The 23,710-nt window shown below is 44.7% G+C and overlaps 1 protein-coding gene across 1 annotated transcript; it reads right to left on the reverse strand.

The window, feature by feature from the left end:
* Positions 1–5,452: 5,452 nt before the first annotated feature.
* On the reverse strand, positions 5,453–22,894 carry HPN (hepsin). Its single transcript, XM_058195889.1, has 13 exons — positions 22,763–22,894; positions 19,354–19,452; positions 18,114–18,215; positions 17,030–17,071; positions 16,674–16,803; positions 16,005–16,127; positions 14,936–14,976; positions 13,125–13,290; positions 11,147–11,337; positions 10,074–10,169; positions 9,184–9,326; positions 7,176–7,340; positions 5,453–5,835 (listed from the first exon to the last, which is right to left on the reverse strand). Exons 2-13 carry the CDS (start codon positions 19,367–19,369, stop codon positions 5,797–5,799), a joined length of 1,254 nt encoding a protein of 417 aa, XP_058051872.1. The 5' UTR covers positions 19,370–19,452; positions 22,763–22,894; the 3' UTR covers positions 5,453–5,796.
* Between the last annotated feature and the right edge of the window lie 816 nt (positions 22,895–23,710).

Raw genomic sequence — 23,710 nt, forward strand, 5'->3', positions numbered from 1 at the left:
TGGCAGTAATCCTACCCACCTTTATTGTACACTGTGGGGTTTATAGCTGAGTAGTGTAGCGAATCATAGAATGGGGATGCATATAATTACTTCTACCTAAGTGTCTACTTAATTAAAGCAAATATCCTCCAAGGGCTGTCACTTTAAATGTATTTTCCGCTTAGCCCTTCAGCCTCTTGCATAAGAAAAAAAAAGAACTCCTACAATACAGTATTCAGAAATATTCTTTGCCTTTAAAATGCTATTATTTTACCTTCTTGGTATGAGTTGCAATTCATTTTCTCTTTGCTATAGCCCTTATTTTCATCAAAGTTTGTACAGCCATTTCCCACCTTTTATTTCATAGTTAAAGAATGAAGTGTGATAAACTCTCATAAATAAAGTAAACGGAGAGTTGGGGGTCCTGTGGATTGGGGGTTTTTGCGTGTGTGTTTTTTTTTAAATCTTAAAATGATTTATTCAGCCTCAGCTTTTTGTATCATGCAAATCTGGCCAATTTGGTTTATTTACGTGTATAAATATTTTTTTATTTTTTTAAAAAAAAACAAGACATAACAAACACTAACATAAAACTTATACTCCTTCTTTACATCAGGTTTGTATCAGTATTCCTCTATTTTTTACATTTTTATCCTTATAACAATTCATTTTCTTTCATGAGCTACCCGTTTTTGTATGTATATATATGACCCTTTCCCCTTTTTCGTCATTTATCATTTCTAGTTTCTATCCAGTTATACAATTTATTCCATGCTATATAATATTCCGTATCTTCCTTTTCTTTTATCTCCTTTGTTAATTGATCCATCTCTGCAGAGTCCAGAATTTTCCTTATCACTTCCTGTGGATCGGTTTGTTCAACTCCCCCCCCCCCCCCGCAACTCTTTCATTTTAACATTCTGCAGATTTACAGCGATTTGGGAAATGCCACTTTCTGCCAATGTCACACTTGATTTGGTCCATCCAGTAATTGATTTGGATTTGATCTGATCCATCCAATAATTGCCTTAAAAGGAGGGGGGGGAAATGAGGGGGTCTGATCCAGCAAACCTTACCTGATGAATCTGGTCACAAAATGGGAATTTCAACCTGGCTCCTTCTTTTTTTAGCTTGCATGCGAAACCATGATGGAAAGATCAACGAAGTACTGCGGGGAAATAGATAATTTTGCAGAAAGGAAAACAAAAACTTTCCGCCCATTACATTCTGGGCCCGGCATAAAATTCTTACCCAGTTGTCTGCAATATAGTGCATGAACGGGCTCAGATCCCTGTTACACTCAAGTTTTCTCTGCATCAGGAGGGGTTATATACAATCTCCCAGAAAGGGCAATTGAAAACCAATTCTGGTTGTACGCACAGGAAAGAATAGGTTCATTTGTCAAGCCAGCATTAGTAGAAACATTTTGACAAGGATATAATGATTCTGTGTGGTTTTCCCATTGTAGCTAAGCTAACTAGATGCTAACTAGAGCATACAAGACCGGTTCTCGAATGCAGCTCATCTGTCTGGAACCTGTACTGCATATTGGACAATAATACAATTGTCCAGAGATATTTCACGAGAAGAGTCCTCCACTCCTCGGCTCACAGCAGAATACTTTTTACCACCAGGCTTGAAATTTTGGGCTTAGACAACTTAGAACTACACTGCCTTCAGTCTGACCTAAGCCAGGGGTGAAATCCAGCAGGTTCTGACAGGTTCTGGACAACCGGTAGCAGAAATTTTGAATAGTTCAGAGAATTGGCAAATACCACCTCTGACTGGCCTCAGAGTGGGGTGGGAATGGGGATTTTGCAGTATCCTTCCCCCTGGAGTGGGATGGGAATGAAGATTTTGCAGTATCTTTCCCCTGCCACGCCCACCAAGCCCACCAAGCCACGCCCACCAAGCCACACCAAGCCCACCAAAGCCACATCCACAGAACCGGTAGTAAAAAAAAATTGGATTTCACTACTGATTGAGAAGCTGGGCACTAATCAAGGAGAGGACCACCCTAGACACATGGTCAAAATTCAGATGCTTGGCAACTGACTCATACTTGTGACCGTTGCAGTGTCCCAGGGTCATGTGATCGCCTCGTGCAACCTTCTGACAAGCAAAGTCAATGTGGAAGGCAGGTTAGCTTAACAATTGCGTTACTGACTTAACATCTGCATTGATTCACTTAACAATTGTGGCAAGAAATGTTGTAAAATGGAGCAAAAATCCAACTGTCTCCCTTAGCGACAGAAATTTGGGGCTCAACTGTGGTTGTAAGTCGAGGAGTATCGGTATTAGAGGACAGACATACATTTTATGGGAGAACGTTCTTTGCTTGTAATGAAAGGAAGCGAGCAAAACTCACAAGGCACGGAATGGATTTAAGATCAAATATATGAGAAACTGCCATGAACAGAAAATAGATTTGCAGGTGAGAAGCAAATATAGACTAATAGATTAATTATTTAATTGCTCATTTGTACCCTAAGTTCTGGGCATTCTTGACTGCTAGTTAACTAATGTTGGGAGGGAAAAAAAAGAGTTCAGTTAACCATTAACCAGTTATTAACTATTCTATGCTCTTTTCCTCCCCCTTAAGCGGATGTCCAATCTCTCTCCTGTAACACTGGCCATTGTTTCCACATGCTATGGGGCCTCAGACCAGGCTAATCCTTATTATCCTGCCACTCTGGGAAAGAAAGAAAAAGGGCATTGCTTACTCAGAGCTAGCTCCTTGAGTAGACACAGTGACCTCTCCAGCTGATCTGAAATTAGTGAAGGGTGCTAACTATTGAGAGCTGAACACAAAGACTAATGAGACATGTCATGAAGTAGATTTATGTAGATCCTGGTATAGGCTGCCACCATGATTGTCCTGGACAATTTCAATGTGTTGAGCATTCCAGAATGAAAGTCTCTAAATGGACTCACCACGACCTGGTTGCCTAAACCAGGGGTTTCCAACCTTGGTCTCTTTAAGACTTGTGGACTTCAACTCCCAGAGTCCCTCAGCCAGCAAAACTATATATGTATGTATGTATGTATGCATGTACGTATATATGTATATATATGTGTGTGTAGGTCTTTGGTTCTAGGTTGTAGGTCTAGGTTGTAGGTCTAAGTTGTAGGTCTTCGTGCTTCTAGGAGCTCCTAGAAGCACAAAGCTGGAGCCGGAAGATGATGAATGAGACTTTGTCGAAACATCGCCAAGACACTTCTAGTTTTACATGGGAGAAAACCCGAATAATTAAAGACCTACATACAAACACCCGCAAAAACCTCAGAAAACATATATATATATATATATATGTGTGTAGGTCTTTGGTTCTAGGTTGTAGGTCTAGGTTGTAGGTCTAAGTTGTAGGTCTTCGTGCTTCTAGGAGCTCCTAGAAGCACGAAGCTGAAGCCTGAAGATGATGAATGAGACTTTGTCGAAACATCGCCAAGACACTTCTAGTTTTACATGGGAGAAAACCCGAATAATTAAAGACCTACATACAAACACCCGCAAAAACCTCAGAAAACATATATATATATATATATATATATTGCTGTCCTCTGCTGTTCAAACCATACAATAAATGCTTCTCTTTCCTTGCGAGGATATTGGCGAGCTATTACTGGAGGGAAAAAAACATGCCTCTTATGACAGGGGTCTCCAACCTTGGTTCCTTTAAGACTTGTGGACTTCAACTCCCAGAGTTCCTCAGCCAGCTTTGCTGGCTGAGGGAGTCTGGGAATTGAAGTCCACAAGTCTTAAAGGGACCAAGGTTGGAGACCCCTGTCTTATGAGACATAAGCAGGGGTGGAATTCAGCCGGTTCGGACCTGTTTGGGTGAACCAGATGCTAATTTTACATCTGGTTCACTGAATTGGTAGTTGCAAGGACTGGCTGGCCCGCCCACCCTGCCCCGCACCTCCCACAAGTCTCCATGCGGCCCATTTTGGATGCCAGGTAAGTGCAGGGCTCGCGCGGAGGCTCTGGGAGGGCAAAAAATGGGCCTCCCAGAAGGTCCAGAAGTCTGGAAATGGACCCGTTTCCAGCCTCCAGAGGGCCTCCAGAGCATGGGGGGGCGTTTTCACGCTCCCAGAGGCTCCAGGAAAGACTCTAGAGCCTGGGGAGGACGAAAAACAGGCCTACTGGAAGTACCAGAAGTACTGGAAACGGCGGGCCTCCAGAGCCCAGGGGAGGCAGTTTTCGCATTCCTGGAGGCTCGAGGAAAGCCTCTGGAGCCTGGGGATGGTGAAAATGTCATCCCCCACCCCATGGTGCAGGAAGCCAAGTAGGCCACACCCACCATGGCCACACCTACCCAGCAACCAGGCAGAGAACTGGTTGCTAAAATTTTTGAATATAAGTCTTAGTTAAATTGACTTAGAGAACCCCATTTTCAGTGGAGATTCTCAGGGAAAAGTCCATGAACATTCAAGAACTGTCCAGAATCAAAAACAAGTTTATTTCACTGAGATCATTACAAGTATGAAATATATACAAATCTGAGCGTCTATGGAGATTCTTGGTCATCCAGGTCATGGTTGTCCCAAAGGTGCTTTTTCAGGAGGCAACTGGACTTCGTTTTTTTCTCTGAAGACGTTTCACTTCTCATCCCAAAAACGTCTTCAAGCTCTGACTGGATGGTGGGGAATGGAAGCTGGTTGCAAGGAATATAAATCCTTCCACGTGGAAGGATGTGAAATGGACACCAACCACAAGGCTAAGCCAAATTTCAGATTCGGGGTTTGGTCGTCAACTTATGATAGGATTGTTATTATAACCCTTTAATCCCAAGTGCATCCATGAAAGTTTAAAGTCTTCAAGCTGTGCGTGTGATTTTATGTAGCAGGAGCCCTTAATCAATTATAAATCAATTATAAATGCCTTTGGGAATAGGAGTGAAATCCAGCAAGTTCTGACAGATTCTGGAGAACCCGTAGCGGAAATTTTGAGTAGTTCGGAGAACCGGCAAATACCACCTCTGGCTGGCCTCAGAGTGGGGTGGGAATGGAGATTTTGCATTATCTTTCTTCCAGGAATGAAGATGGAATGGGGATTTTACAGTATCCTTCCCCCAGGAGTGGGGAGGGAATGGAGATTTTGCAGTGTCCTTCCCCTGCCATGCCCACCAAGCCACGCCCACAGAACCGGTAGTAAAAAAAAAATTGGATTTCACCACTGCTTGGGAAGCTGGGCACTAATCAAGGAGAGGACCAACCTAGAACTAAGGAGAAATTTCCTGGCAGTGAGAACAATTAATCAATGGAACAACCTTCCCTCCAGAAGGGAAGGTTTTAAGACGAGATAAGAGAAGCATTTGTCTGAAATGGTATAGGACAGCGGTCTGCAAACTTGGTTCTTTTAAGACTTGTGGACTTCAACACCCAGAGTTCCTCAGCCAGCTTTGCTGGCTGAGGAACTCTGGGAGTTAAAGTCCACAAGTCTTAAAAGAGCCAAGTTTGCAGACCCCTGGTATAAGGTTTCCTGCTTGAGCAAGGGGTTGGACTAGAAGACCTCCAAGATCCCTTCCAACTCTGTATTCTGTTCAGTTCATCCATAGATGAGCAGCTGAAGGAGCAGAAGCTCCATGAAGACAACGTAAAAGAACAAAAGCATCTTATCCAAAGTCTGAAAGACCCAATATGCCATGATAGCATTAGCAATTGGCAAGGATTTTTCTGTCCCATTCTGCTCATTTGGCCAGGCCAAAGATATCAATATGTTCCTTCCTCTTTTTCCCCCCCTCATCTTCCTTGATTCTTCTCTTTCTTTTTAAGGCAGCAATTCTCGGGAAAGGGAGAAGGCCAATTCCACGCGTTTCATTCCTGAATCACCAACCCACTAATGTGGGAGTTTGTCTGCAGAAAAGAAAAAAAAGAGACACAGTAGTTGAAGCGTCTCCAGCTTTCCTCAACCTGATAGGCTTCAGATATTGTAACGTCTTTTTTTTTTAATTTGTATTTATATCCCGCCCTTCTCCGAAGACTCAGGGCGGCTTACACTATGTCAAGCAATAGTCTTCATCCATTTGTATATTATATACAAAGTCAACTTATTGCCCCCAACAATCTGGGTCCTCATTTTACCTACCTTATAAAGGATGGAAGGCTGAGTCAACCTTGGGCCTGGTGGGACTTGAACCTGCAGTAATTGCAAGCAGCTGCTGTTAATAACAGACTGTCTTACCAGTCTGAGCCACCAGAGGCCCCTCACGTCTGATTCCCATCACCTCCAACCAACCTGGGAATGTAATTCCAACACATTAAAAGAACATGAGTTGATTTGGGTTTTTCATCCCATGGAATTCTGGCGATGAAAATTAACCAAAAGAAGAACTGGTTCATTTGTCCATGTTCTACTTCTTCCCTTATTATTCCCCTATTGTTCCCCTATTATTCAGATCAGTGATGGAGAATCACTGTTGATGCAATGGGGGTCAAATGCTGGTTCAGAAAGGAAGGTAGAACTAATAGTTTAACTCATCCACCATCTGGTGGGCCTCTGGTGGCTCAGACTGGTAAGACAGTCTGTTATTAACAGCAACTGCTTGCAATTACTGCAGGTTCTAGTCCCACCAGGCCCAAGGTTGACTCAGCCTTCCATCCTTTATAAGGTAGGTAAAATGAGGACCCAGATTGTTGGGGGCAATTAAGTTGACTTTGTATATAATATACAAATGGATGAAGACTATTGCTTGACATAGTGTAAGCTGCCCTGAGTCTTCGGAGAAGGGCGGGATATAGAGTGTCTCTGTTATCTCTCTTGATGAGTCACCCAGGAACAAACAGTACTTCAGCTCTAGTTAAGCAGTTGATTTGCTTGCTACGAAGAGGTATAGCAGCCCTTGCTGCTTTTATATCCTGTGGGGTGTGGCTCCATGACTCAGCACTTCCTAGGCCTGCCCCACCCCTGCTTCTGTTGTTCCCTCCTCTCCTGCCTACGAAACCTAGGGTCCAACCAAGCCTGATTGCCATCAGTCGGGTCTGGAGGCATGGCCTGGGGGGGGGGGAAAGAGTCAGGGGATGGAGGCCTCGTTATCTCCTCTACCTGGCCTGCCTCTGGCTCCTGGAGCTGAGCCAGGGAAGACGGTGCTCCCGAGGTAAGTCCTGATGGCCCTTCCCCCTCACTTTCCGAGTCACTTTCTGGCAGGGGGCCCGGCTCGGGGGGTGCAGACACAACACATTCACCTGCTATTTACCTTCATTGTGTGGTGGACCCACCGATGGAAATCGTTAACCTTGGTGTAGACTCCAGGTTTATTGGCCAGGGCACAGCCTGTGCCCCAGCTCACAATGCCACACAGCCGCCAACGCGACACTTGTGAAATGCTGTCTTCACACATAAAAGGGCCCCCGCTGTCCCCCTGCCAGGTGAAAGAAACCTCGGTTAAAAGGAAAACCTGCATTTACGTTATTATTATTATTACTATTACTATTATTATTACTGTTATTATTACTATTATTACTATTACTATTATTATTATTATTATTATTATTATTATTATTATTATTATTATTATTATTTATTTATTTATTAGATTTCTAGACCGCCCTTCTCCCGAAGGACTCAGGACAGTGTACAGCCAAGATAAAACATAAAAATGAATTAAGAAACTTATTATACAGTTGGCCAAAAAATTAAAGTATTTAAAACTCTAAAAACCCCAATTTAAAACATAAATAGAATTTAAAATTTAAAAATCTAGACAATTTAAAAGAAAAGCCTTAAGCCAGCCCCGCGCAAATGAACAGATGTGTTTTCAATTCGCGGCGAAAGGTCCCAAGGTCAGGTATTTGGCGTAAACCAGGGGGAAGCTCGTTCCAGAGAGTAGGAGCCCCCACAGAGAAGGACCTTCCCCTTGGGGCCGCCAGCCGACATTGTTTGGTGGATGGCACCCTGAGAAGACCCTCTCTGTGTGAGCGTACAGGTCGGTGGGAGGCATGGGGTAACAGCAGGCGGTCCCGTAAGTACCCAGGTCCCAAGCCATGGAGCGCTTTGAAGGTGGTAAGCAAAACCTTGAAATGCACCCGAAAGGCAACAGGTAGCCAGTGCAGTCTGCGCAGGAGAGGTGTTACATGGGAGCTACGTGGAACTCCCTCTATCACCCGCGCAGCTGCGTTATCATCTTCCACTTCCCTATTCACTGCACTGCTATCCCAGAGTTCAAAGCCCCACATGGCCTTGCTGTCTGGGGATGATGGGAGTTTTAGTCCAGCACACCTGAATGACATCAAGTCAGGGAAAGCTATGATGGTGGAACGGAACAAGACAACAAAAGGAAGTTTAGGAGCAGAAACAGGAAGTAGAAGCTGAACCTCCATTTCTTAGGTTTGGAACATTACAAGTAGCCCTTCTTACGACCATAAGCCCACCCGTTACGGTTGTGCATCATGAAAGATGTAAAATGATGTCTTTTGTGGCAGTCATTAAGTGAACATCATGGTTGCTAAGTGAGCCAATGGTTCATTATGGGGGTACAGAATGCTTGAATTTTGGTCATATTACTGCAGAGGGGGCCTGACCATCTGAATTTCGAATCTGGGTTATATGTCTCTTTTGGGGGTTGGCTGTAATTTCAAATGGTCTCTAAGCAACTGGTTGCAATTTGAGGACTACACAATTATATCTTCTGGATTAACAGCAATTTGGGAGTACATGGTTGAATGGGAAACGCTGCCCCAATTCTGATCAGGATTGGTCTCTTCTCCTCTTAGAATAGAATAACAGAGTTGGAGGTCTTCTAGTCCAGGGGTCTCCAACCTTGGCAACTTTAAGACTTGTGGACCAGCTAAACTGGCTGAGGAATTCTGGGAGTTGAAGTCCACAAGTCTTAAAGTTGCTAAGGTTGGAGACCCCTGTTCTAGTCCAACCCCCTGCTTAGGCAGGAAACCCTACACAAGTCAGACAGGTTCTGGAGAACCCAAAAAAGAGGTAGCGGAAATTTTGAGTAGTTTGGAGAATCGGCAAATGCCACCTCTGGCTGGCCCCAGAGTGGGGTGGCAATGGAGATTTTTGCAATATTCTTCTCCTGGCATGGGGAGAGAATGGAGATTTTGCAGTATCCTTCCCATGGACTGGGGTGGGAATGGACATTTTGTAGTATCCTTCCCCTGCCACGCTCACCAAGCCACCCCACGCCCACCAAGCCACGGCCACAGAACCGGTAGTAAAAAAAAATTGGATTTCACCACTGAAACTGACCCTACCTGGCAAGCATCTGTGCCGCCAGCTGCAAAACCAGCACAAAACATCCTGGGCCTTATCTGACTGCCATAGTAATCGGGGCCATTGCAGACACTGGTGCTGATGATGGGCACCCTGGCCTCTTGAAGGACGTCAGACTGTTGGCCTACAAAGAAGGAGGAGTCAGAAGCTGCCTTTGTACAAGGGAGCCTGGTGCTTCCATCAGCTTCCATCAGCTCATTAGTTCTCTCTTGTTGCCATGCTCCCAGGGGTGAAATGCTCCCAGTTTGGACTGGATCGCCCAATCCAATAGCAATGGTTGCGGATGGCTCGGAGAACCGGTAGCAAAAATCCCTGCTCCCCCCATCCCTTGCCCAGCTAAGCCACGCGATCATCAGAGATTTTTTTTTTTTACTTTTAAAAGCATTTTTTCTTCGGCCAAAAAAAATGCTTTTAAAAGTAAAAAAAAAAGCCTCTGATGACCGTGTGGCTCAGCTAGGATCGTCAAGAGGCTTTTAAAAGCATTTTTACAACCTCTTCAGCCCTTCCCCCTTCCTTCCTTCCTTCCCCCTTCCTTCCTTCCTTCCTCCCTCCCTCCCTTCCCCCTTCCTTCCTTCCCTCCCTCCTCCCTTCCTTCCTTCCTTCCCCCTTCTTTCCTTCCTTCCTTCCTCCTCGTCCCTCCTTTCCTTCCCCCTTCCTTCCTTCCTTCCCTCCCTCCTCCTTCCCTTCCCTTCCCCTTCCTTTCTTCCCTCCCTCCTCCCTCTCTTCCTTCCCCCTTCCTTCCTTCCTCCCTCCCACCCTCCCTCCCTCAAAAAGCCGAACTTTTCAATTGAATTAAGCTTTCACACAACTTGAGTGAGAACTCCAACCATATAAACGCTGCCGCCATCTCGTGGTAGCAAGAGGCCCTTACCATAGTATTGTGTGTTGCCCCATCCCGTCACCGTACAGATCTTGCCATCCACCAAAGTTTGCCCCAACGCTGGGAGGCAGATAGGCTGAATAAATTCTGTAAGCAAAACAAAAACAAAAAAAATCCCAAAAACACATTGCTATCTTGGGTAGGATTCTTTTTTTTCTGGCTCACAGTCATGAGTGGCAAGTTGCTTCTGTGCATTTTCTGCAGCTGAAAATTTCTCCTGATGTTTTTTTTTAACCATTTGGAAGAGAGAATTGATGAATCGAAGTAATTCCACAAAGGAAAAATTATTTTCAGTGGAATTTTCACTAGAGCGGGGTCTCCAACCTTGGCCACTTTAAGACTTGTGGACTTCAACTCCCAGAATTCTGGGAGTTGAAGTCCACAAGTCTTAAAGTGGCCAAGGTTGGAGATTCCTGCACTAGAAGTTGCTGGCCTTCCACAACTTTAGGGAGAAGACGACCAGGGCAATGCAGACATCTCGGATGGGGGTTTAAGATTTTTTTAATCCTACCTTTATTATTTTATAAATAAGGCGTGAAACATTCCTAATACTACTTCCTCTTCTATTCTTTCGTACCCACGTGAAGATGTTGCACACAAATAGAGGATGGGGTGGACTTTCCATTGTGATGTCATGACCCACCCAACTTCTGTCCAGCAATATTCTCACTGTCAGCGTTCCGAGTAATGCATCCACCAAAAGCAGACCTCCGAGGCAGGTAGGTTCCTCAAAGAATATGTTTATTAGATACGTTATATTGGCACAGCCCCTGAAAGTTTTCTTGCGTTTGTGACATAATTAAAAGAGCAGTTGTTCCCCACCCCCAAGTGTCACAGGTCACATTGTCCAATTAAGACATTTGACCAAGGGTTCCTTGGTCGCTCCTCTCCTCCAACAACTGTCACCTGTTGGGATGACCTTGGTTCCCACGAGAAAGCTTTTTGTTTTGACTGCTAGCCAGTCTATCTACTTCCCCATCTCTTTCCCCCTCCTCAATGTTCGTGGCAACTATAAGGCAGCAAAAGATGCCTTCAGACAGGTTCGCTTCATAGGTGACACTCACCATTGAAGGAGAGTGGTGTGGCCAAGCGCAGCAAGGCAATGTCGTTGCTGTTCTCCTCACTATCGGGGTCCACAAAGGGCCTGTACCAACCATGATACACAATGCTGGCCACGTCCATCTGCAGCCCCTTCGTAGATTGCTGAGATACGGCACCCACGAACACCCGCCAGCGGTTCACCACGCGATTCCTCCTGCAAGGCAGACCCAAAAGGAGAAGGTTGGACAACAGGTGGGATTGGTGGGGACTTTAGATTTAGTGATCCCTTGGGAGCGGGTGCATCTAGGAGGTTTGATCAAGTTTCTTAAGGATCGAGTGGCTGCATTCACATCACAAGCTGCATTTTAATTCGTTGTAACCTTGGTTAGGGTTGGTATTTTTTTGACATGGCTTGTTAAATCCAGAAAATGGCTTTAATGACCAAGCAGAGCACAGGGTATAAACTCTGCCCTGTGCTCTGCTTCAAAAGGCAACAGCAACAGCCCTGTGGTGTTTGGGGGCTCTCCTTTTTCAATGGTGATATAGAACGTACAAATTGTGGGTTCAAAGCCAGATATCATGAGCAGCTAGATTCACACACATTCTCCAAAATGTTCGTTTATTTCATCAAAACCTAAGAAATAAGCCACAATTGTCTGAGTTCACACAGTCTGCTAAGCTTGAACTACTCAACTCTATTTTGACTTAGGACCCTGGCCTAAGGTCACAATCTTAACAAGCTGAGGAATCTTCCGGGCCTTAGAGACCGGTGTACCATATTTTTCGGACTATAAGACGCACCGGACTAAAAGATGCACCTAAATTTACAGGAGGAAAACAAGAAATAAATAGTTTTTGGCCTCCACGTATCAGATGTTCACCCTCCCGTGCCCCTAGAAGCACTCTGCAGTGCTCCACATGGTCCGTTTTAGCCAAAAACGCACCCGTTTTTGGCCTGCAGAGTGCTTCTGGGAGCCAGGGAGGGTGAAACCATGATGCACGGAGAGCTTGGGAGCAGCGAAAACAGGCTCATTTTTGGTGAAAACGGACTCATTTTTGACAAAAACGGGCCGTGCAGAGCACTGCAGAATGCTTCTGGGGGAGGGCAAAAATGCAATGCACCGTGGGTTCGGGAGGTCAATAATGCTTGTATTCAGTCTATAAGACGTACCTAAATTTTCACCCACTTTTAAGTGGGGGGGAAAGGTCCGTCTTATGCTCCGGAAAATACAGTCAATGCTTTTTGAGTCTACAATTGGCAATAAATCAGAGTATATCCTGGGTTTAGAAAATTTAGAACTACCCTGCCTTCGACATGACCTGAGTTTAACTCATAGAATCATCTATTACAATATCCTTCCTGTCAAAGACTACTTCAGCTTCAACTGCAACAATACACGAGCACATAATAGATTTAAGCTTAATATTAACCGCTCCAAATTTGATTGCAGAAAATATGACTTCAGTAACAGAGTTGTTAATGCTTGGAATACACTACCTGACTCTGTGGTCTCTTCCCAAAATCCCCAAAGCTTCAACCAAAAACTGTCTACTATTGATCTCACCCCATTCTTAAGAGGTCTATAAGGAGCATGCATAAGAGCACAAGCGTGCCTACCGTTCCTGTCCTATTGTTTCCTTTCCTATTGTTTCCTTATTATCCAATTAATATATTCACACTTATCTATATGCTTATATATTGTATAGTTATTTCATGCTTATGCTTATATATACTGTATGACAAAATAAAATAAATAAATAAATAAATAAATATTTCAGAGGGCATTCAGTTTCTTGAATTCCCCAGCTGGCATGGCTGTGGCGTAGAATTCTGGGGATTGAAAGCTAAACATCTGGAGGGCATTTTCTGAACTCTGAAATTGCTCATCAGCAGTTGATGAGTGACTAGTGAGCACTCAGAAACATCTGGTCAACTCTTAACAACAATCAATATTACAAATCTGGATGTTATTCTATACACATATCTAGTCTGGGACTTACTCTGGAAAACAGTGAGCTGCTGTAACTACCCATTCATTTGAGATGATGGAGCCGCCACAAAGATGTGTCCCATCGTAACGTAGGCTGATTTGCCAAGGCCATTTACCCAAACTGGCATCTTGGCCACCTACAATCCGGTCAACGGATAACTTCCTGCGTCCACAGTCTGCAAAGCATACAATAGTTTAATACCCGTTCTGATGCAACTTTGCATCCCAAATAACTTCATTGTTAAGTTTACAGGGGTTTTTTTTGGTTAGCTTATAATATAAAATACAAAAGCAAATAGTAGGAAACAAAAGAGAAGGAAAGGGGAAGAGAGAAGTGTAAAAAAAGAAGGAAAACAAAGAAGGGGGCATTAACTTCCATCTCCCTCTGGTGCAGTAGAATAAGATAGTAACATTAAACCTCAACTTTTTACTTTTCCATAATAGTATAAACCAGGGGTGAAATCCAGCAGGTCCTGACAGGTTCTGAAGAACTGGTAGCGGAAATTTTGAGCAGTTCAGAGAATCAACAGTGGAAATTTTGAGCAGTTTGGAGAACATACAAATACCACCTCTGGCTGGCCCCAGAGTGGGGTGGAAATGGAAATTTTGCAGTATCCTTCCCCTGCCACGCCCACCAAGCCACACCACGCCACACCCACAGAACCGATAGTATTAAAAAAATGGATTTCACCACTGGTATAAACTAGCCATTTCTATAACAACCAATCTATCTAATTGGTAAAACCCAAAATCAAACTTTCATGTTTTTTCCCCACCTCAAGCACAAAGTCCAGAAGCGGTTTCCAAGTAGAAACAAAAGTACTTATGTTCTTTTCTTTGATCAAAACAGTCAATTTAGCCATCTCTGCTAACTGCATCAACTTTTGCGCATCCCACGTATCTTCGCGAATGAAATCTTATTCATGAAGAGGACCATGAGGATATTACAATAACCCAGCCGAATGCTTGTGATGAAACCAACACACTCGAAAAGGAGAATCTAGATTTGAGCCAATCAGAAGACAGGAAAGCTGGACGTAGCATGTCAATAAGAGAAGAATCGGAGAAAGATTTGCAGAACGGTTAAGGTGAGAAAGAAAGATATGAATTGGAGGGGGGGCAGAGAACGACGACTAAAGATGCCCTTGAAATAGAATAGAATAGAATAGAATAGAATAGAATAGAATAGAATAGAATAGAATAGAATAGAATAGAATAGAATAGAATAGAATTTTTTATTGGCCAAGTGTGATTGGACACACAAGGAATTTGTCTTGGTGCATATGCTCTCAGTGTACATAAAAGAAAAGATACCTTAATCAAGGTACAATACTTAATGATGATCATAGGGTACAAATTTAACACTTAATGATACAACATTTAATGATAGTCATAGGCTACAAATAAGCAATCAGGAAACAATCAATATCAATATAAATCATAAGGATTACCAGCAACAAAGTTAGAGTCATACAGTCATAAGTGGAAGGAGATGGGTGATGGGAATGATGAGAAGATTAATAGTGCAGATTTAGTGAATAGTTTGACAGTGTTGAGGGAATTATTTGTTTAGCACAGTGATGGCCTTCGGGAAGAAACTGTCCTTATGTCTAGTTGTTCCGATGTGCAGTGCTCAATAGTGTCGTTTTGAGGGTAGGAGTTGAAACAGTTTATGTCCTGGATGTGAGGGATCTGTAAATATTTTCACGGCCCTCTTCTTGATTCGTGCAGTATACAGGTCCTCAATGGAAGGCAGGTTGGTAGCAATTATTTTTTCTGCAGTTCTAATTATCTAATTAAAATAGTTTGTGAGCTTCATACCTTGGCAAAGAGTTGCCAGGAACCGGCCTGTCAGACATTCACTGTGAGAAAGAGAAGAAACTTAATTTTAAGAGCAGCATTTTAGCATCATGCAATTAAAGGATAGACATGAAGATATAAAAGAAAAATATTAGCATTTGAAAACAAAATAGAAAAAGGCAGCATTATGTAGGACGGTATTAAAACAATTTAATTTCTGATAAAAAGAGGAATGCACTTCTTTAAAGTTGGTTTTATGGAAGGAGAAGTAAAGAGGCATAATCAAGAAAAGTAGAAACTCCTAATTTTTTGCAGTTTGAACGTTTGGTGGCATACAGAATATCTCTAGTTTTGATTTTCTTAAATGACAATGGACTGATTACATTCAGTTCCCAGGGATCTTTCATTATAGACTTCATCAGATGATCTCCCATGGAAAGACAAGACAATTTAAGAAAAGTAGCTAATGGAATATCATGTTACTTCTAAGCAAGTCCTAGACCAAAAATTATTTTTCTTCCCCTTTTCCCTCTCTATCTTTCCATTATTTTTTTTATTTTTCATTATTTTATATTTTGATAAACCAATAAAAATTTGTTACCCCCCAGCAGGTGTTGCTATATTTAGACTGCAGTTCCCATCATTCTTGCCCATTGGCCACACTGGCTGGAAATAATAGCTGTTACCAGGTACATTCAAGGCTGGGAAGGTCTATGCAGGGGTGGGATTCAGCCGGTTTGGACCAGTTCGGGTGAACCAGTAGCTCTAATGATCAGCTGAGAGCAAACCCGTTCGCTCTGACGATCAGCTGAGAGCAAACCTGCTCGCTCTGACGATCAGCTGGGCCCGCCAGCCTCTGCCCTATACGACCTATTTTTCTTTTGTTTGAAGCTCAGCTGATCAGCGCGGTAGAGTGGATTGCCGCGCCTCAGCTGTTTTACTCACTGGGGCTGCAGCAGAAGGTAAGTTTTAAAGCTGTTTTCAAACGAATGTGCATGCTCAGCGAACCGGTTGTTACACCGGTTGAATCCCACCGCTGGGTCTATGTATTTAAGTGAAGGAAAAACAGGAAGAAGGAAGTGGCCCTTACCACACAACAATGGCCTCTCTGAGTTTCTGCACAAAAGGCAGGCGAGAGGCATCCACGCAGAAGTAGCCTGATGTCCCATTGGCACCTACGCTGTCTGCATCCAGGACCGAATGGGAGAGAGATCTGGAACAAAGACAAAAATCCAAAGAAATTCAGCATCCAACCAATGACTTGGTATGGTTGCTTTAGAGTAGGGGTCCCACTTGTCCCAGCTTTTGCCAACCTAGCAGTTCGAAAGCACGTAAAAAATGCAAGTAGAAAAATAGGGACCACCTTTGGTGGGAAGGTAACAGCATTCCGTGTGCCTTTAGCATTGAGTCATGCCAGCCACATAGCCACGGAGATGTCTTTGGACAGCACTGGCTCTTCGGCTTTGAAACAGAGATGAGCATCGCCCCCTAGAGTCAGGAACGACTAACACATATGTGCAAGGGAACTTTTACCTTTACCTTTAATCTCTGGGGACAATCTTATATTAGCATGAAAAGATCTGAGCATTATAGCTTAGGAGAACTGGAATCATGGTAAATCAATATGACCAACTCTGCCCACCTGAAAGGCCAGCCAGTTGCTGTGTTGACTTAAACCAGGCAATCCTTGCTGACATCTCTCACCTTCCCATCTCAAGCTCCTACAGACCTTGTCCTCACACCCAAGTTTTTGGTGTACCTGACAAATCCCATCTCCTCACAACTAAGAGCTGCCACCTGGGCATCCGATGATGAAGAACACAGGAGTCTCCACTTCCCTTCAGTCTCATCATACAAGGTCAGGCGCAAGTCCTCCGAATTCACCTGAACTGAACAGAACAAAGGTAGCAATAAGACAGGACTATCCCTGCTCCTTGGTAGGCCCCGGATAGACCGGCTGATCCCATCTGTTGCTGAGCTACAGCTGTTTTTTAATCAGACTGGCTGGGAATTGGAGAAGATGTAGTCCCACCGTTCCTGAAGACGCCAGGCTGGAAAAGGTGAGGCTATGTCACAGGTGGTGGAAGAGTCCATAGCCCTTTGTCACATACTCACCCACATATAAGCTTTCCTTTTCATTCCCAAGCACCGACACCACTGTAGAGGGAGATAAGAAGGCTGATTAGAACATCGCTCAGCAGAAGCAAAATCCATGTTCTGCAGAAGTTAATGCTGGCTCTTCACGGTGGGGAAAACTTTGGAAATAGGGTGGGTGGACTGAGAGTGACAGGCTCAAAGTCACCCAGTTGACTTTCATGCCTAAGGCAGGACTAGAACTCACCATCTCCTGGTGATTGGTCCAAAGTCATCCAGCCAGCTTTCACGCCTAAGGCAGAACTAGAACTCACAGTCTCCTAGTGATTGACCCAAAGTCATCCAGCCAGCTTTTACACCTAAGGCAAGGCTAGAACTCACAGTCTCCTGGTGATTGGCCCAAAATTATCCAGCCACTTTTCATGCCTAAAACAGGACTAGAACTCACAGTCTCCTAGTGATTGACTCAAAGTCATCCAGCCACCTTTCATGTCTAAGGCAGGACTAGAACTCACAGTCTCCTAGTGATTGACCCAAAGTCATCTAGCCACCTTTCATGCCTAAGGCAGGACTAGAACTCACAGTCTCCTAGTGATTGACCCAAAGTCATCTAGCCACCTTTCATGCCTAAGGCAGGACTAGAACTCACAGTCTCCTAGTGATTGACCCAAAGTTATCCAGCCACCTTTCATGCCTAAGGCAGGACTAGAACTCACAGTCTCCTAGTGATTGACCCAAAGTCATCCAGCCACCTTTCATGCCTAAGGCAGGACTAGAACTCACAGTCTCCTAGTGATTGACCCAAAGTCATCCAGCCACCTTTCATGCCTAAGGGGGGGACTAGAACTCACAGTCTCCTAGTGATTGGCCCAAAGTCACTCACCAGCTTCCATGCTTAACTATTGTATACAAGTGTTTTTCATTTGCATGCATCTCCCCATTCCTGCCAACCTAAAGCTGAGAATCTCTGGTTTTATTATACATCACAAACTACTCCAATTTCTTGATTGGAACCCATCCAGAGTTGGTTCTAATATGGCAGGGAGGATATATAAATGTTATAAATAAAGAAATAAACCTCTCTTGGACTCACAAGGGATCTTACCTATCGCCCAAATCCCAGCTCCGATTCCAGCCAAGAGCAGGAAGGTGCTGGCTCCCACTGCTATGACTTTAGACAGAGTCCAGCTGCACGTTTTAAGTTCTCCTGGAAGGCAGAGAGATCATCAGACAGCAAAGCTCAGAGCTGCCCCCACCAGGCAAAAGCAGGTGTTGAAAAACACCTCCCCAGATACCACTAATATCATGTTTTCCCAAAAATAAGACCGGGTCTTATATTAAGTTTTGCTCCAAAAGACGCATTAGGGCTTATTTTCTGGTTAGGTCTTATTTGGGGGGAAATACGGTACTAAATGCATCCATCTGGCTGACAATCTTAACTGGGGCTTATTTTGGGGGTAGGGCTTATATTAAGAGCATTGTCAGCCTCCGCCTATTACTTTAAGTGTTTAGTCATGTAGTAGGGTGTTTTATTGTTTAACTGTTTTATTACTTTGTTAAATGTTTTATTGCTACTTATTGTCATGCAAGATTAATGGGGTTGTGGCTCTTTAAGAGGTTTCGGCTGTCATTTGAAAAAAGGAGGGAGGAGGAATTCAAACAGTCAGACAAGCGAGCGCTGCCATCAATGAACTTTGCATACCAGACAGAAGAATAACATTGGGAGAAGAACACCACATGGCCCCTGAGGGAAAAGGCATTGGACTAGATCTGTTTGACCTTTGGAGGGAGGAGGGATGAATGAGGGGATATGCCAGTAGCAGAAACTTTGAGTAGTTCAGAGAACCGGCAAATATCACCTCTGGCTGGCCCCAGAGTGGGGGGAATGGAGTTTTTGCAATATCCTTCCCCCAGGAATGGGGTGGGAATGGGGATTTTGCAATATCCTTCCCCTGGAGTGGGGAGGGAATGGAGATTTTGCAGTATCCTTCTCCTGCCACACCCACCAAGCCATGCCCACAGAACCGGTAGTAAAAAAAAAATTGGATTTTACCACTGGTCTGTACTATATTATTACAATATTTAGTTTTCTAGATGTTCTTCAGAAACTCCACCTTTGAAGCTAAAACAAAAAAAGGGGGGGGACCCTTTATTATTATTAGAGAGAAAGTGCCAGAGGTCTCCCATGTGAACGAACAGTTTTGCACTTCTCTTGAATGCCTGAAGCTGTTCATCTTTAAGTCCTGCTCAAACTAGAAAGAGCGGTGGGAAGGTTGAGTATTTAGAGGCGGAAAGTAAGAGGTTGAGTTTTTCCTTCCCTTCTCTTTTTCCACGGTTCAGCTCACCATCTTTTTCAGCCATTTCAAAAACAAGTAATCATCAAAGCTGCTGTTTGGAAGTCCAGCTCTTCAGGCCTAGGGGCCTTTGGGTCCAGACCCCAACTCCTAAAATCAGAAAGGAAGAAAGAAGACATTAACCTTGGAAATGGAAAAATTCCATCATCCACCCCTACCTTAGCTACATTCATAGAATACGCCAGAAGTAGTGACTGAAGGGGCCAGAGCGTACATTTGATGAACAGGTGAAATTTAAAATACAATGACTCCTTTATTCCTGTGGAGTTAGATCATCTTTCTAAAATGTTTGAAAATCCTCTTTCCTCTCAGGTATTTAAATTGCAAAATTATCAGGTTCACTCTCCGCAGAGTTTAAAGTGCCACACAAATACACAAACCGATAACACTAGTTCAATATGGTATAGGGCCGTGATGGCGAACCTATGACACGTGTGCCCAAAATGGCACGCAAAGCCATGTCGCCTGGCATGCGCATCCTTGCCTGTTTGTCTTCCGGGTTTCTGGTGCGCATGTGCGCATGATGATCAGCTGCCCTTCGCACGCATGGCAGTGCTGAAAACTGGTGTGCGCATCCATGCTGGCCAGCTGATTGTCGGGTGCGTATGCACGCCAGAACCTGGAAGTTCGACTTTCCTAGAGCGCAATCCCTTCACATGCATGGCAGTGCCGAAAACTGGCTTGCGGCCAGCTGATCGTCAGACATGCATGCACATTAGAACCCAGAAATTTGGCTTTTCTGGAGCGTTGCCCGACATGCGCATGCGACATTTCTGCAGGACCTTCTCCATCACTGGTATAGGGTCTCCTGCTTGAGCACTAGAGTTGGTCACTGGAAGATCTCCAAGATCCGTTCCAACTCTGTTATTTCGCTCAGAGAACCCAGCCATTGTTTAAGCAAGTTGCATGAACCAGGTTATCCTAGTAAACCATAAGGTAAAGGTAAAGGTTCCCCTTGCACATACGTGCTAGTCGTTCCCGACTCTAGGGAGCTATGATCATCTCCGTTTCAAACGCCGAAGAGCCAGCGCTGTCCGAAGACTTCTCTGTGGTCATGTGGCCGGCATGACTCAATGCCAAAGGCGCACAGAACGCTGTTACCTTCCCACCAAAGGCGGTCCCTATTTTTCTACTTGCATTTTTTACGTGCTTTCAAACTGCTAGGTTGGCAAAAGTTGGGACAAGTGGGACCCCTACTCTAAAGCAAGGTCATGCTGAGGATTTTGGGCCTCTGGTGGCGCAACAGGCTAATGCAGCCTGTTATTAACAGCAACTGCTTGCAATATTGCAGGTTCAAGTCCCACCAGGCCCAAGGTTGACTCAGCCTTCCATCCTTTATAAGGTAGGTAAAATGAGGACCCAGATTGTTGGGGGGCAATAAGTTGACTTTGTATATAGTATACAAATGGATGAAGACTATTGCTTGACATAGTTTAAGCCGCCCTGAGTCTTCGGAGAAGGGCGGGATATAAATGCAAAAAAAAAAAAAAAATCTGCATGATAAAATCGCTCAGATTTGGGAGGGGCTGGACACAGACTGGGTAGATTCAGACGGGGGGACGGGGGCAGGTCTTGAGGTTGTCAGCTGGGAGGAGTTTGATCCTGTGGCTCCCGAGGACATGGACAGGATACTGAGGAGGCTGAGAGCAACCACATGTTTACTGGACCTGTGTCCCTCCTGGTTGGTACTGGCCACACAGGAGGTTACACGAGGCTGGCTTCAGGGAATTATTAACGCTTCTTTGAGAGAGGGTGTCTTTCCGGCTGCCTTGAAAGAGGTGGTGGTGAGGTTACCTTCCCACCAAAGGTGGTCCCTATTTTTTCTACTTGCATTTTTACGTGTAAAAAAAATAAATAAACCATAGCATGGTTTATTTGTTTCGACACGGCATAATAAATGAATGCAATATTTATATTTTGATCACCTGAGTTTCAGGTTTAGGGTACTGTCAGAAGTGACCCAACCTCAGATAATCCTGCCAGGAACCTTCTGCAGAATAAGGGGCACAGGAGAGGGGATTTTGCCCATCCCTTCCTGAGTCAAATTTAGGCCATCACTATGAAAGGGCTACTAAATACAGAGAGTCACTAGATGGTAGCAAAGGGCTAAGGTTTCCTGTGGCTCTTTGTGGCCACTTAGTGGCCCCATGGAATATTACAACTCAGGGTATCTCTCTAGCCAAAGAATAGCTAGGAATGGCTTATTACAGAATCCAAGGCAAAACGTATATTGAACTAATTAATTAAGCATGAATTAATTTAGAAAGTCACAAGCAATATTACATTTAAGTGGCACTGGCAGAAGAACAATTTATTCCAGCGAGATTGCAATGATATGGATAAATCAATGCCATGGAATCTAATAGTTACGTTATCTTCATGAAATAACTATGGATACTAATCAGGAGGTACATTTTCTCTGAATTCTCAACCTATTCAAACATTACAAAGAGAGAGGCATTTTAACATTTAGATCCTACCCATTTGGGGCCTATTAAACCAAATCATTTCTGAGCGACTCGCCTCATTGGCCTCTAATGGAAAAACAGCAAAACTTAACTGATGTGTAACAGAACAACCAAGGGTTAAATCCAGCTTTGGGACAAGCAAACAACTGGATTGTTATGGAAAAAACTGATTCTCTGGCCTATTTGAGGAAAGCAGCCGAATTTCCGGAAATTTAGGATCAGTAACAAACCTGTTTTTAACCTGGTTCATTTCTGGTGCGATTTGGTGTGGTGGGAAAATTTGGCTACATTATCTAATGTTCAATAACTCCAATTCGGGGGGGGGGGAGGGGAAAGTTAATTCAGAAACTTAATTCAGAAATGGGATGGCTCAGTGGCTAAGATGCTGAGCTTGTTTATGGAAAAGTCAGCTGTTCAGTGGTTCCAATCCCTGGTGCCACATAACTGGGTGAGCTCCTGTTACTTGCCCCAGCTTCTGCCAACCTAGCAGTTCGAAAGCACGTAAAAAATGCAAGTAGAAAAATAGGGACCACCTTTGGTGGGAAGGTAACAATGTTCCGTGCGCCCTTGGCCTTGAGTCATGCCGGCCACATGATCACGGAGACGTCTTCGGACAGCGCTGGCTCTTCGGCTTTGAAACGGAGATGAGCACCGCCCCCTAGAGTCTGGAACGACTAGCACATATGTAGGAGAGGAACCTTTACCTTTATCTTATTTTTAAACTGTTATAAAGCATCCTTGATGACTTTATTTCTGACCCTAAGATAGGGGTGTAAAAAATAGTCGTTGGCAACCTGCTCCCACAAATTAACTAATTAACTCACTCACTCACACACACACACAAATTCAGAGAGGAAGGGCAACCACTGTTGCTCTCCAAAGAACCGGGTTTTCGGAAGAAGCGAGACTGGGCGATCTTGTACCCTCCTCACCTCGCTCCTCCACCGCCTCAACCGCTGCGGGGCAAGTCTGCACAGCCACGGGGAAGTCGCTTTCTTCCAGCCCAGGGAGGCGCGCTCTTCATCGCCGGAACGGGACAGAGGCGCTGCCGGCGGAGAACCAGCTACTAATCCCGAACCAGCTACTAATCCCTCCTGGGCCGATCGCGGAAGGACGGCGGGGAAGACGAAAGAACGAAGCCCGGAGGAGAACCGGGAGATCGCAGTGCTTGCTTGCGACCGGGCAGAGTCGGAGGAACGGAGAAAGGGATCAAAAAAACGCCAAAGGAGAGAAAGTTAGAGGGCGGGGCTAGATGGCGATGGGCGGGGCTTGGGCTGTTTCGATATTCCGCCTCTAAAGCGAAGGGCTGAGTGGAGGAAAGGCGACGACTCCGAGGTTGCGTGTCCAAATGGGAACGTGGGAACCGGTCCCAAGTGGGGAAACCTCCAAGCTGGGATCCTGGCTTTTCCTTGGGGCAGATGGCCAGAGATGATCGTTGTTGTTGTTGTTGTTGTTTGTTTGTTGTTTGTTTTTGGGTTAAGGGTTCCTAAATTAGGGAGCCAGGGCGCATCTCAGCGGAGCAGCGCCGAGCATCCCGGGGTGAGGATGCAAGCAAAGCAAAAAAAAAAAGTTCGGGTCTCCACGCGGTGTTGAGTCTCGACATCTTCCAAGTTCCATCCACCTCCTCCTCCCTGTTCGGCGGATCTCGGAGAGCCAGACAGTCCCGTTCTTTAGAGTCGGCGGCAGCAATGAAGAGGAATTGGGGAGGTGGGGGGGTGTCTGGGATCCCAATGTTTCGCGGTGGGGCCCCTTCCCCAGCCCAGCAGAGGCGGCTCTTGTCGGGGATCTCAGCTTTCAAAGACAGACGCACACAAAGAGGGCTGCGAAGAAGGCGCCGCCTGGAAACGCGCCTTCTTAGAAGTGGGGGGGGGGTCGCTTGG

This window comes from Ahaetulla prasina, chromosome 10 (assembly GCF_028640845.1).
Source record: "Ahaetulla prasina isolate Xishuangbanna chromosome 10, ASM2864084v1, whole genome shotgun sequence".
NCBI lineage: Eukaryota > Metazoa > Chordata > Lepidosauria > Squamata > Colubridae > Ahaetulla > Ahaetulla prasina.